The sequence below is a fragment of the Eubalaena glacialis genome, chromosome 4 (genome assembly GCF_028564815.1).
Source record: "Eubalaena glacialis isolate mEubGla1 chromosome 4, mEubGla1.1.hap2.+ XY, whole genome shotgun sequence".
Taxonomy (NCBI): domain Eukaryota; kingdom Metazoa; phylum Chordata; class Mammalia; order Artiodactyla; family Balaenidae; genus Eubalaena; species Eubalaena glacialis.
The window spans coordinates 127,240,586-127,254,129 of record NC_083719.1 but is presented as its reverse complement, the minus strand read 5'-3'; the positions used below and the strand labels follow the sequence as shown (position 1 = coordinate 127,254,129).

At 56.6% G+C, this 13,544-nt stretch overlaps 1 protein-coding gene across 6 annotated transcripts in view; it reads left to right on the top strand.

The window, feature by feature from the left end:
• Nucleotides 1–9,526, top strand: part of PDGFRB (platelet derived growth factor receptor beta) — a 39,110-nt gene extending 29,584 nt beyond the window's left edge. For all 6 annotated transcript variants that reach the window (XM_061189844.1, XM_061189845.1, XM_061189849.1 and 3 more), the window contains 9 exons: nucleotides 165–324; nucleotides 1,392–1,552; nucleotides 2,469–2,587; nucleotides 2,830–2,952; nucleotides 3,764–3,875; nucleotides 4,313–4,412; nucleotides 4,963–5,068; nucleotides 5,978–6,210; nucleotides 7,492–9,526. In XM_061189844.1, coding sequence (XP_061045827.1) covers nucleotides 165–324; nucleotides 1,392–1,552; nucleotides 2,469–2,587; nucleotides 2,830–2,952; nucleotides 3,764–3,875; nucleotides 4,313–4,412; nucleotides 4,963–5,068; nucleotides 5,978–6,210; nucleotides 7,492–7,669 — 1,292 coding nt within the window. In that variant the 3' untranslated portion in view covers nucleotides 7,670–9,526. The remainder of the gene's footprint in view (nucleotides 1–164; nucleotides 325–1,391; nucleotides 1,553–2,468; nucleotides 2,588–2,829; nucleotides 2,953–3,763; nucleotides 3,876–4,312; nucleotides 4,413–4,962; nucleotides 5,069–5,977; nucleotides 6,211–7,491) is intronic.
• Nucleotides 9,527–13,544: the final 4,018 nt, after the last annotated feature.

Genomic DNA, 13,544 nt, shown 5'->3' with positions numbered 1-13,544 from the left:
AAGTAAAGCTCAGGGAAACTAAGTGCCTTGCTCACGGTCAGGAAAGTCTAGGTTTGCCTGACACCTAAGCCTCTTTGCTGACCCACGTGCAACCCGTCCTTAGCCTCATGGCCCTGATGGGAAGTCCCCCCCCGGGGACTGTCCCTGAGCCTGTCCCTCCGCAGGGCCCATCTTCATCATCACCGAGTACTGCCGCTACGGCGACCTGGTGGACTACCTGCACCGCAACAAGCACACCTTTCTGCAGCGCTGCTCCAACAAGCGCCGCCCGCCCAGCGCTGAGCTCTACAGCAACGCCCTGCCCGTCGGGCTCCCGCTGCCCAGGTACTGGAGGGAGGGCGGGACCTGAATCTGTGCGGAGCCCTGAGGAGCACCTGCTCACTCCTTCCTTGTCCAGGACAGAAAGCTGAGGTGAGGGCGGGCAGAGCCACTCCTGGAACCAGGTTTCACTTGTTTCACCAGCCAGCCCAAGACCTGGCCCCTGGCCACCCCAGAGGTGGGCAAAACAATAACGGTGGTGATGATGGTGGCATCGGCTACCACCTACTGACTGTCCGTGGTGTGCCAGGCCCTGCGCTGAGCACTCTGGAGGCTCCGAGGGGGTGACCCCCTTGACCCCTCACCCCACCCCATCTCATCTTCTCCCGTCGTCGACAGGGGGCACCTGGGGCCCTCCTGTCCCAGGCTGACCCCTCTGTAGTGCTCCACACTCTACTCCTCCCTCGCCACAGCCTCCCCCCTCCTCCCCGCACCAGTCTCTCCAGTGCCTCCAGGGCAGCTCATCCCCTTTCTTCTTCTTCTTTTCCAAAAATAACATTTCTTTGTTCTTTTGCTAATTACAAAAGCTATACATGTTTATTGCAGAGGCAAGAGTAAGTTCAGAATAGCATTACAAGACATTAAAACTCACCCGTGTCCTCCCCAACATTTTGATTGATTTCCTTCCAGTCTTTTCTCTAACCCTAGAGACACATGTGTACATAGTCCCGCAGCTCTCGGGGGAGCTGCTGCTGCAGGCAGAGGCATTAAGGCAATTCATTGCCCACTTGCAGGGCATCGTGGCTGGACGGTGCTGTAGCGGCCACAGGAAGGCACTTGGGTACAGGCCCTTCCTGTGACCCTGGTCCTGGGGTGCTGGAATCACCCCTGGATGTAAGTTCTCTGAGGATACACCCTGGGTCCTAGGTCATCTTGGCAGACCCAGCGTCCAGCTCAGGGTGGGTCTGAGGTTGGCTGGAAGGGCTCACTACATGGTCGTTCATATTGTGACAGACTGTGTGGGCATGCGAGAGTGAGGGAGAGAAGAAATGCATGAGTGACGGGGCCTTGCAGGAAGGGGAAGAGAGGGAAGAGCCTGTGCTTCTCCTTTTGTAACGCTCCTCTGCCCCCAGCCATGTGTCCCTGCCTGGGGAGAGCGATGGTGGCTACATGGACATGAGCAAAGACGAGTCGGTGGACTACGTGCCCATGCTGGACATGAAAGGGGACGTCAAATACGCAGACATCGAGTCCTCCAACTACATGACTCCTTATGATAACTACGTCCCCTCCGGTGGGTGCGCACAGGGTCCTCACACCTATGTAGTCATACATTCTTTTTTTTTTTTTATTTTTAAATTTTTTAAAATTTTTGGCTGCATTGGGTCTTCGTTGCTGCGTGCGGGCTTTCTCTAGTTGCGTCAAGCGGGGGGCTACTCTTCGTTGCGGCGCGCGGGCTGCTTCTCATTGTGGTGGCTTGTCTTGTTGCGGAGCACGGGCTCTAGGCGCGCGGGCTTCAGTAGCTGTGGCTCGCGGGCTCTAGAGTGCAGGCTCACTAGTTGTGGCGCACGGGCTTAATTGCTCTGCGGCATGTGGGATCTTCCCGGACCAGGGATCGAACCCGTGTCCTCTGCATCGGCAGGCAGATTCTTAACCAGTGCGCCACCAGGGAAGTCCCATGTAGTCATACATTCTTTTCGAAACCTTTCCTCTGCCCAGCCTGGCAACAACCCTGCTAGGAAGGTGACCTTGTGCCCATTTCATAGATGCAGAAACTGAGGCTAGCCACCTGCCCAAAGCTGCTGTGTGGTGGAACCGCAATATGAACCCCCTGTTTCTGGGTCCAGAGATGTGTACACAGCCCACAGGGAGGGGAGGAGCTAGGGTGGGCGCAGGGGTGCCTGACCTGCTGGGGCCTCGGGGAAGAGTGGTCTGCAGGTGCCAGGCTGATCTAGAGTCCCTAAAGAGCAGGCAGGCCAGGCTGAGCAAAGGTGGCCCAGGGCTAAAGCCAAAAGTTTTTCTGGCCAATGAGGGCTCTGATAAAGAAGGAGAATTTAAGTTAGATATTTGGAAATTGTTTTCCTTTTGCGGGAGGCTTAGAGGATCAGGAGTCTTCTCTCTGGGACATTCAGCCTCCACGAGCCAAGGGCCAGGGGTTCTCTAGCCCCAGGGAGACACAAGACAGTGGGTGTCCTTCTGCTCTTCCCTAGCTCCTGAGAGGACCTGCCGGGTGACTTTAATCAACGAGTCCCCAGTGCTTAGCTACATGGATCTTGTGGGCTTCAGCTACCAGGTGGCCAATGGCATGGAGTTCCTGGCCTCCAAGAATGTATGTGTGGTCACAGTGAGCACAGTGGGGTCCTGGGGAGGTGGGTCACCCAGCCAGCCAGGGTGCTCCCAGTACGTGGCCCCGTACGGCATCCCTCTGGTGGGTGAGGACGGCAAATGCCCTCACACCTGGTGGCCCCTCACACCTGAGCAGCGATGCATATTTCCCAAAGCCCCTGACACGGAGAGTCTTTCCCCACAATTGCCCCCCACGGTCTCAGCTCCCGTCTCCTCCCTCCCCAGTGCGTCCACCGAGATCTGGCAGCCAGGAATGTGCTCATCTGTGAGGGCAAACTGGTCAAGATCTGCGACTTTGGCCTGGCTCGTGACATCATGCGGGATTCGAACTACATCTCCAAAGGCAGTGTGAGTGCCTTCCCCTGTCCTCATGGTTCGCGTGGCTGTGGCTCATGGGAGATCAGGACAGGGTTCTCGTGGCCTGACCTGCCCAGCGGCGATGGGCTCTGCCTGCCTAGCCCTGTGTGCAGGGACGGGAAGGGGAGCCACTAACTGTGCATGGGGTAGGGGTGAGACGCCGAGGCCCATGGGGTAGGTCGGGGGCTCAGATTTGCTGGTCATGGCAGGGGCCAAGGGACCAGCTGTAAAGGGTCCTGGGGAGGTTGAAGGGGCAACAGGCCAAATGTGCTGTCCCAGCAGCGATGGTGAACAGAGGAAGAAGCCCAGGTGACAAGCTAAGACAGATGAGTAGATGGCAGGCGGTATTTGGTTCAAAGGTGACCATCCTGCCTCCCACTCATGTCCCCACTTCCCGCATAGGGACAGAACTGGAGGGACACTGGGCCCCAGAGATCTAAGGCAGCTAGGATGAGAGCTGGGTGACACCTTGGCACGTCTCTTCCTCCCCCCGCCCCCCAGCAGGGGCCTCTCCTGGGGTCAAGAAGGGGAGCCCGTTCCATGAGGAGCCTCAGACCCTGGGGCTCTCCCTCCTGGACAGGGGTTACCGTGTCCCCAGCTTGTGAGGAAAGAAACTCAGCCTCCTGATCCTCTGACCAGCACTGGGTTGGGCGTGGGAGCCGTGCACCAGCAGAGATGGGCCCTCAGGGACCGGGAAGTGAGAACGAGCTGGGGGTGGGAAGTGCCAGGCTTCCTCCCGGCTCCCAGGTGCAGAGTGGGGCCCGGCCCCTCCTTGCGCTCAGCAGCCTCCGCCCTCCCGCAGACCTTCCTGCCTCTGAAGTGGATGGCCCCCGAGAGCATCTTCAACAGCCTCTACACCACCCTGAGCGACGTGTGGTCCTTCGGGATCCTGCTCTGGGAGATCTTCACCCTGGGTACACTTCCTTCTTCCTCCAGTCTGCAGCCTCACGGCACAGCGTCCGCCCTGACCGCTCACACCTCCATCCCGGTGGGGCTGTGGGACGGGCTCTGGGACAGGGCTCAGAAGCTCTGCTTCTTTCTTGTTACTGTGTGACCTTGGCAAATCTCTTGCCCTCTCTGGATCTCTTTACCTCCCCATCTCAGTAGAGATGAATTTGGACAGTGACATCAAAAAGCCTGCTTGGCTCCGGTGTTCTCTGGTTCTCTGATTCTGGGGAGGGATGCAGTCTCTGTCCAGAGCCTATGAGGGAGCCCACATGTCCCAGTGCCAAGGCCACTGCGCCCTCACCAACGCCGGGGTTGGTGTGCCTCTCCCTGTCCCATGGAAGAAGATTCTTGCCACTGTTCCGACACCCCTGAGCCTGTGTTTCTTGTCTCTGCTCCCTAACAGGTGGCACCCCGTACCCAGAGCTGCCCATGAACGAGCAGTTCTACAATGCCATCAAGAGGGGCTACCGCATGGCTCAGCCTGCCCACGCCTCTGACGAGATGTGAGTGGAGCACTTGGGAAGATACTTTGGGTGCAAACAGTAGATATCCAACTTTACCAGCTTAAGCCAAAAACAGATTTATTAGTTCAGAGATGTAGAAAAATGTAGGTATAGCTGGATCCTATTGTTCATAAGACATCATCCACACTCTCTCGTTCTACCCCGGGGCTCTGCTCTCCTCTGCGTCAGCCTCACTTTCAGGTTGGCACCGTCCAAATGGCTACATCCTAGCTGCTTTCACCATAGTTCCAGTGAAAGGTCCAGAGGTGACTGTCAAGGGCTCGGCTGGGGGCACCTGCCCATCCAGAAAACCAGCCACTGAGCTAAGGGGATAAAAATGCCTACTGGTCATGCCTGTGTCATGTGCTCACCAAGGTGTGATCAATCCCATGGAACCACTGAACTGAGGGTGGTGGGAGGGCTTCCCAAGGGAACATGCAGGTGCAGTAATGGAAAAACCCCTCCCCTCCTAACTCTTCATTACTCCCCTTGTTCTGGGAGGTGGCAAACCCTGAGCCAGAGGCCCTGACCCCTCTGCCCCTCTCCCCAGCTATGAGATCATGCAGAAGTGCTGGGAAGAGAAGTTTGAGATTCGGCCCCCCTTCTCCCAGCTGGTGCTGCTTCTCGAGAGACTGCTGGGCGAGGGTTACAAAAAGGTATGTTGAGGCAGGGTTGGGGTGGGGAATGGAGAGTTCTGGTCCAGAAGTAGACACAAGGTACAAGGCTTTGTGTGACATGCTGGTATTTGGGGGACCATCCTTTCCCCTCTCTGGGCCTCAGTTTCCCTGGGTACTAATAAGGGATGGGCTGGAGCTGTGAGTGTAGTTTATTTTAGCAGCATAGAGTTTTTTAAAGTGAAATCCTATGTGGAAGCTGATTGATTTAAAGTGGGGGCAGGAAGCCTACAGCCCCCTTCATCCTGCATCCTTCCTCATGCCTTTGCACCCAGACCAAGTCCTGGGCCTCCGTCACAAGTTTGAACAACCCCAGGCGAGATGACTGCTGAGGGCCTGACCACTTGGACCCTGTGGCAGACTCATACAAGGCTTATGGAGCCAGCAGGGCCTTAAAACCCTCCCTGCCCAACTACGGAGCTACAGTGAGGGGGACGCACGTGTCCTTTGGCCCAGACACAGCCCTTTCCCTCAGTCCATTCCTAAGCCCACTCCCAACCACATCTGTTTACAGCTCCAGGACCAGTGAGATGGAATGGAGTGGTCTCCCTTCAGTAGCGAGGGAAACTGTGGCCCCAGCGAGGGAGGCCATGGCAGGCAGAGAGCCCGTGCCTGTCTGCCCTGAAGTGGGGGAAGAGTTAGGGTTGCGGGTGCTAGTCCGATCCCTGCCCCCTCCCTGGGTGACCCTGAGCTCATCTTGTCTGGTGAGAGGCCAGGTAGGAGAGCAGCTCAGCTGTGTGGCTTTGGGCAATTCTTCCTCTCTGAGCACCAGGTGCCTTATTTACATGAGGCGGGAGGGGCTGGGTCAGAATCTACCCATTGGATGATCCCTAAAGGCATTTCTGGTCTGACCCTGCCTGTGTCTCGGGTTCTTCCTGCCCTGCTGAGCAGAAGTACCAGCAGGTGGATGAGGAGTTTCTGAGGAGCGACCACCCAGCCGTCCTTCGGTCCCAAGTCCGCTTGCCCGGCTTCAATGGCCTCCGATCCCCCCTGGACACCAGCTCCGTCCTCTACACTGCTGTGCAGCCCAACGAGGGTGACAACGACTATATCATCCCCCTGCCTGACCCCAAACCCGAGGTTGCTGATGAGGGACCACTGGAGGGTTCCCCCAGCCTTGCCAGGTAGCCATTCTGACCTGCAGCCCAAAGCAGTAGTGTGCATAGTGTGTGTGTGTGTGTGTGTGTGTGTGTGTGTGTGTGTGTCTGTGCCTTCATGCCATCAGGCTTGCCTTAGAATTAAGTTACCTAGGGTGAGTACTTATTCCTGCCAGTGAATAGAAGAGAGAATTGAACTCATTTGACCTGTGATGACCTCGAGTGGAAATGGCAGGCTGGTAAGAGAAAGTGGCCTGGGACATATTTGTAAGGTAGCTGTTTTCTTTAGAGGAGCCTCCACAGGCCATCTGCTCTGTCCCCTCTCTAGGCCCTGTCCTAGCCCTAAGGAGGAAAAGAGGAAAATCTAATTCTCATCCCCAGCACTCCATGTATTACTCTGTGGTCATCGCCAGCCCTGTGGTCTGTCCTTTAGCACCATGCCCTGAGGACCCCAGGGAGCCTGGCACAGGGAGGCAGAGGTACTTACAGAAGTTCAGGCCAGAATTCAGACTGGGGAGGAGATTCGTGCTTTTCTTTTGCCTCGGGATGTGACGTTACAGTATGGGGAGGGCTTTGGAGGAAGGCCACCTGTCGCCTGGACTAGATGTTCCCCATGTGGCCAGACCCACACCCAAAACAAGATCCACCCTATGGTGAAATGGCAGGGGCCCCAAACTGGGTGCCAGCTCCATCTCTGCCGCTAGCTGCCGTGAGACCCGGCCGCACATCTTCTCTGCGAGCCTGTCTCTCCACGTGCACTTCCTAGTGCACACATAGGACTTGGCAGGCCCTCCCCACCCTGTTTGAGAAGCTTATATTCCAAGGCTCCAAGTAGCCAATGTACAGAGGAGTTGAGCTCAGGGTCCAAACAGCTTGGGGTGTGAATGTTGGTGCTGCTCTGTGCCCTCAGACAAGCTGCTTCCCCTCTCTGAACCTCAGTTTCCTTAACTGTAAAATGAAAACAGTAAGAGTACTTCTATTTGGAGGTTGTTGTGGGGATTAAATGAGATCATTATACATTCAGGCATGCAGGAGAGAGACACTGACGGGTGAGCAATCAACTCGATCTGCTCTGAAGCCCCAACTCCTATACTTACCCGCTGTGTGATGCAGGGCCATGATGTAACCTCTCTGAGCTGCACTTTCCTCACAGCGCCTGCCTTGCATAGTCTTTACAAGGATTCAGTGAGTTAAAATGTGTAAGGTGCATGCTGCAAGGGTGGATAGATAGAAAGCTCTACGTTAATGCTGTTATTATTTCACTGTGGTTCCCTCCCAGCCTCTCACTCACTTGCCTTCCGCCTCTAGCTCCGCCCTGAATGAAGTCAACACCTCCTCTACCATCTCCTGTGACAGCCCCCTGGAACCCCAAGAGGAACCAGAGCCAGAGCCCCAGCCTGAGTCCCAGGTGGAGCCAGAGCCCAAGCGGCCGCCGGATTCCAGCTGCCCTGGGCCTCGGGCCGAGGCGGAGGACAGCTTCCTGTAGGGGCTGGCCCCCACCCTGCCCTACCCGAAGCTCCCCCTCTACCTCCCAGCACCCTGCGCCTCCTGGCCTGGCCCAGCCTCCCAACAGCCAGGCTGTTCCCATCAGCTGTCCCCTCTGGAAAGCTTTTGCCCCTGGCACATCACACCCCAACCCCTGGGGCTGGCTTAGGAAGTAAGAGAACTGTAGGGACCATGACCGGTCCTCTGCCTCTGGAGAGCGCATGTGACTCTGAGCCAGGCTTCTCCCAGGGGACTCAGTTTCCCCATCTGTAAGATGGGAAAGGTGGGCTTGGCAACCCACAATCTGGGGTTCTCACCCTGGCTGACAGATGTGGAGGCTGGAATCCCTGAGGAGATGCTCAAGGTTCATGAGGTGGTAGGTTAACTTTTTTTCTGTTCAGCCAGCTGCCCCTCAAGGAGCTGCAGCTCTCTCCTTGCACTTTTTCCTGCCCAAGAGCTGGGGAAGGGACCCTAGCATCTCTGGCTCCTGGCTGAGCTAGGGCCTGGCCCTGGACAGTGTTGCCTCATCCAGAAGCCACCTCCCCTCAATGCCAGTCTTTGCTTTCCCAGGCCCAAGCTGGTCTGGGGCCTTCCAAGCTTAATTAATGCTGGGGGCTGAGCCAAGGACAGGACACCCTGGCCTGTAGCCCCTGCCCCAGGCACTCGGGGTACACCTCCCCATAACATGCCTGTGTCCGTGCCTTCCTGGCCCCATGGATCCAGGGGTCTTTTTCCTCATCACTGCCAGTCTTACGCCACTCACCAGAGTCTCCAGGGCCAGATGGGCCCCACGTCTGTGACGAGTGTGTTGACGTGCCTGCAAGAGGTGTCCACACGTGTGGACCAATGTGGCATTGGACCCGCTAAGAGACCTTGGAGGAATCCCTCGCCCTCTGTTTTCCCTGTTGAAAAATGAGCAGGTTGGACTCATTGACTTCTGGTGCCCTGCCAGCACTAACATTCTAGAATATTCCAGGGGTTGCACACTTGCCCAGATGAAGCAAAGATAAACCCTCCAAACCTCTATCCCGGGTTAGTTGGGGTCTGGGGAGGTTCCAGACTACACATCACACTCCGGGCATTCAGGAACTGTGCCCCTTCCCCAGGCCCCTGGCAAGTCCCCAAAGGCCAGCTGCCCAGGCCTTGACTCTGAGTGACAGCCAGTGTCCTGGAAAGCCCCCAGAAGCTGCCCCAGGGACATGGGGAGACCGTGGGACCCCTTTCAGCACCCACATGACCTCTGGAGCTATTCTGGGCAAAGGAGGCCGAGACAGCAAGTCAGACCACCTGACACAGCCCACCACTCCAGAGCCTGCTGTCCAGGTCTGTGCCGCAGGCCTAGAGGACAGCGAAAGGACAAGAAACCTTGGATGGGGGACCTGAGGAAGGGGCGCAAGAGGTGGGTACTTTGGGGGGGTGTCTTCCCACCTGCCAGCTGCCCCACCCTGAGGCAGAAACCGTAGAACATGGCTTTGCCCGGGGATGCTCACCTCACTGTGTCTGCCAGCCCAGTGGGCACTGGAGGGGTCTGGGGCGTGAGGGCTGTGGCCAAGACTGCTGACAGGGGAAGGGCTGGACGGAGGGTGAGGGAAGGTCAGCGCCTCTGGGCACCAGCCCCCTGTGTTGGTTGGCACCTCCCCGCCCCAGGACCCACGAAGCCTGGTCAAGGAGAGGGCGTGGGTTCTCACTACGGTACCAAAGATGTAATCACCTAGGTTTACAAGTATTTTTAGGACTCACATTAACTCACATTTATACAACAGAAGTGCTATTTTGTATGCCATCAACTTTTCTTCTCTGTGTACTTTTTTTTTTTTAAGAGAAAGATTTTAATATTAAACCTGGTGCTTCTCACCCACAGACCTTGTGGTGTCTCGCAGGTTTGGATCCCCGGGCCCGGGAGGTGGCAAGAGTGGGGTAGGGCAGCCGGGCTCGCCCAGATGTAGGATCCCTGCACAGGGCCCTTCAGCTCAAGTCTTGCTTCCATCTGTGAGACGGGGGTCTTCACACTCCCCCCAGCTCCTCGCTGGTAGCCGGGTGACCTGGACCTCAGGCTTTGGTTTTCCAAGTTGTGAAAGGAGAATGCTCTTCTGGCTCTGCAGTGCCTAGTTCTGGGTTGGGAGCCTGCGCTCCCCTGCCAGCCCCACTCCGCCCCACCATGTGCTTTGGCTTTGGCCGTTAAGCCAGGCCACCCCCCTCCCTCCCTCCACTCTGCCCATGGGCCCAGATTGAGGCTGGTGTGGCTCATGAGAGGCATCCGCTAAAGCCCAGATCCCAGGCCCCGGTGAGTAGTGGTCGTGTCTCAGGTAGGAGCAGGGCAGATGGACAGAGCGCCCAAGGGGTCCAGAGAGCCGGAAGAATGGGGAGAGGGTGAAGGAGAGAGAGGAAGAGGAAGGGAGGAAGACGCGGGGTGAGAGCCACCAAGACAAGGCCAGGGGAGGGAAAGGCGGCCCGGCTGTGTCTCTGAGAGCAAAGTCTAGCCAGGCTGGGAGAGGGGTGCGGACCGGCCCCCCATGGCTGCAGCAGCTCGGTGGCGTGGGGCTGGCACGAACCAGGCATCTTGGTGTCTGCTGGCCGGCTCGGTATTGGACGTCGGCTCCACTGCCCAGCCCAGGCCTGGGAGACCTGGCAGCAGTAGGGGGCCAGGGCAATAGAGCTGCCAGGGGCAGAGGGCAGAGAGCACAGGTCCTGGACCCAGCCTGGGGCTTCCTGGCCCTCCTGCCTGAGCCCTTTGGGAGGGGTCACCTGAGATGGAACCAGGTTTCGGCTTGAGATCTGTCACACCTCACTACGTGGCCTTGGCCGTTCCCTGCTCACTCTGAACTGGGGAAGGGGCCTCTCCGTCTGTTTCTGGGGACAGGCACCTGGTTTTGGAACCACAGGGCTCCCTGGACTGCCTCCAGAAGTCTGGGGCCGTGGCTGCCAGTGGGGAGAGGAACAGACGTGGGGCAGCTCTGACTCACGGGCCCAGCCGCCAACTCAGGGGCGGTTGAGCCACCCCCGGGGAAACCCCGCCTGCTGCAGGGCCCACCCTCCTGGGGCTCCTGGCCTTAGAGCCCGTGACCCCGTCTCTCCTGGCTGTGGTAGGAGATGAATAAGCCATACCCAGATCTGCCCTGTAAAGAGAGTAAACGACCACATTCCAGATGCGGATTATCCTCGCCCTTGGGAAAAGCCTCCATCTGGAGGTCAGGGGACCTCGGCTCCCTCCATCTCAGGCCTGCTCCTTATGGGGCCTTGGGTGGATTATTCGGCCTTAGGCCTCCCTTTCCCCAGAGGTAAATGGAGCTAATGATGCCACAAAGGGATGAAGGAGGATAGAGCGCTGGTGCCCACTTACTGAACAGTTACTCTGTGCCAGGCCTGTCCTGTTGCTGCACACATTTTCTCATTCGCCCTTACATCCACCCTGTGAACCAGGGGCTACTATTGTCCCCATGTTACAAAGGGGACACCAGTTCAGGGGGGGTTGAAGTGGCTTGCCCAAGGTCATCTGGTCGGTGTGGCACGGAGGGGATAGGAGCCTGGGCCTGGCCGACCCCCAGGTCAGCCCTAGGGGAGGCGAAGCCCAGGCCGGGTTGCAGGGCAGGTGAGTGGGGAAGCCTGGGTCCCAGCCCCGGTCTCCTGACTCCAGACTTCTGGGTCTGTGGGTCCCCAGGAGAAAACACTGGGGGAGAGGAGAGAGCTAAGTGAGTCTGAGGGCTAAGTGAACATAATAAGAGTCTGGTGCGGGGCTTGGAACCCACAGGCCCCTGTGCAGAGGGGTGCGGGAGCTGGAGGACGGGGGAAGCGTAGGTCAACCTCTGCGGGCTCCCGCCACTCAGGCGGGCCCATGGGAACGGGTGAGCTGGAATTTTCCTCCCAGACGATGAGCCACTTGACTACACAATTCTTCCGCCACCCTATTCACAGCCAGCGTCCTAGTTCCTGGAAAAAGAGGGAAAGACTGAAAGCTTTTGCTGAGGGGCCCTGACCCTCAGCTGGTGAGGGGCCCCACGACCGCCATTAATGCCCCTTCTTTGAATTAGAGCCCTGTCTCCACAAGGCCTCTTCTATTTCAGTTTCTCATTCAGCTTCATAGTCATTTAGAATTACTTTTATAAAAGCATTTATATAATATACGCCTACACTAAAAAGTATCTATTACCAAATATGTAATATAGAAAGAGACCCTTGAGACCCTGGCTCTGTCCCGTTCCCGCACCATTTAGAGTGGGTTCCTATCGGTGGACCCATGTGATGTTGACAGTACAGCCAGGAGACATGCCAAGGAAAGATCCAGATGAGGAAGCTGAGGCTCAGAGCCATGAAGTGCTGGCCCAAGGTCACACACAGGGAGGCTCATGCCTGCCAGTCTGGTGTCCTTGCCACTGCCTTTCTCAGGGAGTCTCTGAGTCCAGTTCCTGGATGCAGAGTGGGCAGCAGGCTGAGCCTTGGAGTCAGGGTGCTGACCGTCCACTCGGGGTGAGGCTCCTGGAATTCCCTGGGTAGGCTCCTCCTTGGAGGGGGCTTCTGGGGCTTCTCTGGGCTGTGATGGGTTCCCACAGCTCAGAATACCATCTGCCATGACCTGCCATGACTTTTGGGGCCTGATGAAGGGGGCCCAGCCTGGGGCAGGGGGTGGCCCTTCTCAGGATCCAGCAGGGACTCAGGGACATCACAGAAGCCAGACTATCTCTCTGTGGTCCCCCTCCCACTGGCTCAGCCCCTGCCCTTCTCTCTGGTCCCCCTTTGGCATGCTTGTCTGCCCTCTGCAACAGCTCCCTATGCCTCCACCCCCCGCTTAGGGCTCCTTTCCTCCTAACAAGGTTGGGGCAGTTCCAGTCTCTTTCTGGTTTGGGGTTTTGTGGGTAATCACTGCAAGGAACTAGAAAGTCACAAACACAGGGAAGTAACAAAGCTTCTGGAAAATCACAGAATTCTCAGAGTGGTTGTTCCCCTTCTGAAGGGACAAGACGGCAGCTTCCACGCCTGAAAGTTTTTCTTCTTCGTTACTGATCTTCTTGAAGCATACTATGATCTTGGCTCTCCTTTGCTCAAACACCTTTGATGGCTCCCCACAGCCCAACAAACAAGTCCAGACATCCTCATGTGGTCTTCAAGGCCCTTCCTGACCTGGCTCCAACCTCTCCTGCTCCCTCCCCCACATCTGCCCTCAAGGCCCGTCTACCCCTGTGTGGCCACAAGCTGTCCAACCTTCCAACAGTACACAAGGCTTCCCTTTTCTCCACATCCTTACCAACACCTATCGCTTGTCTTTTTGATAATAGCCATTCGAACAGGTGTGAGGTGATATCTCATTGTGGTTTTGATTTGATTTCTTGATGATTAGTGATGTGCATCTTTTCATGTGCCTGTTGGCCATGTGTAGATCTTCTTTGCAAAAATGTCTATTCAGTTCCTCTGTCCATGTTGTAATTGGATTTTTTTTTTTTTTGCTATTGAGTTGTATGTGTTACTTATATTTTAGATATTAACCCCTTATCAGATATATAATTTGCCAATATTTTCTCCCATTTCATAGGTTACCTTTTCATTTTGTTAGCTTTTGCTGTGTAGAAGCCCCACCTCTGCATCTCTGTTGGCGCTGTGCTTACCACCTAGGACTCCCAGCCCTCTATGACTGAAAGGCAAAGTCTTGCTCTAACTTCCAGCCCAGCCCAAAGCCACCTCCTCCAGGAAGCCTTCCTAATACTCAGCTGGAAGTGGATTCTTTTCCCAGTCCTTTGCTTGTGCCTCTGATGGGCCCTCATGTTTTTTTGACACCCTCAGTCCCCTGATGTCCTATGTGCTCTCGCACCTCCAAGCCTTTACCATGCTGTCTCTCCTTCCTAGAATATTCCCTACTCCTCCCTGCACCTCTCCCCAACTCCTTC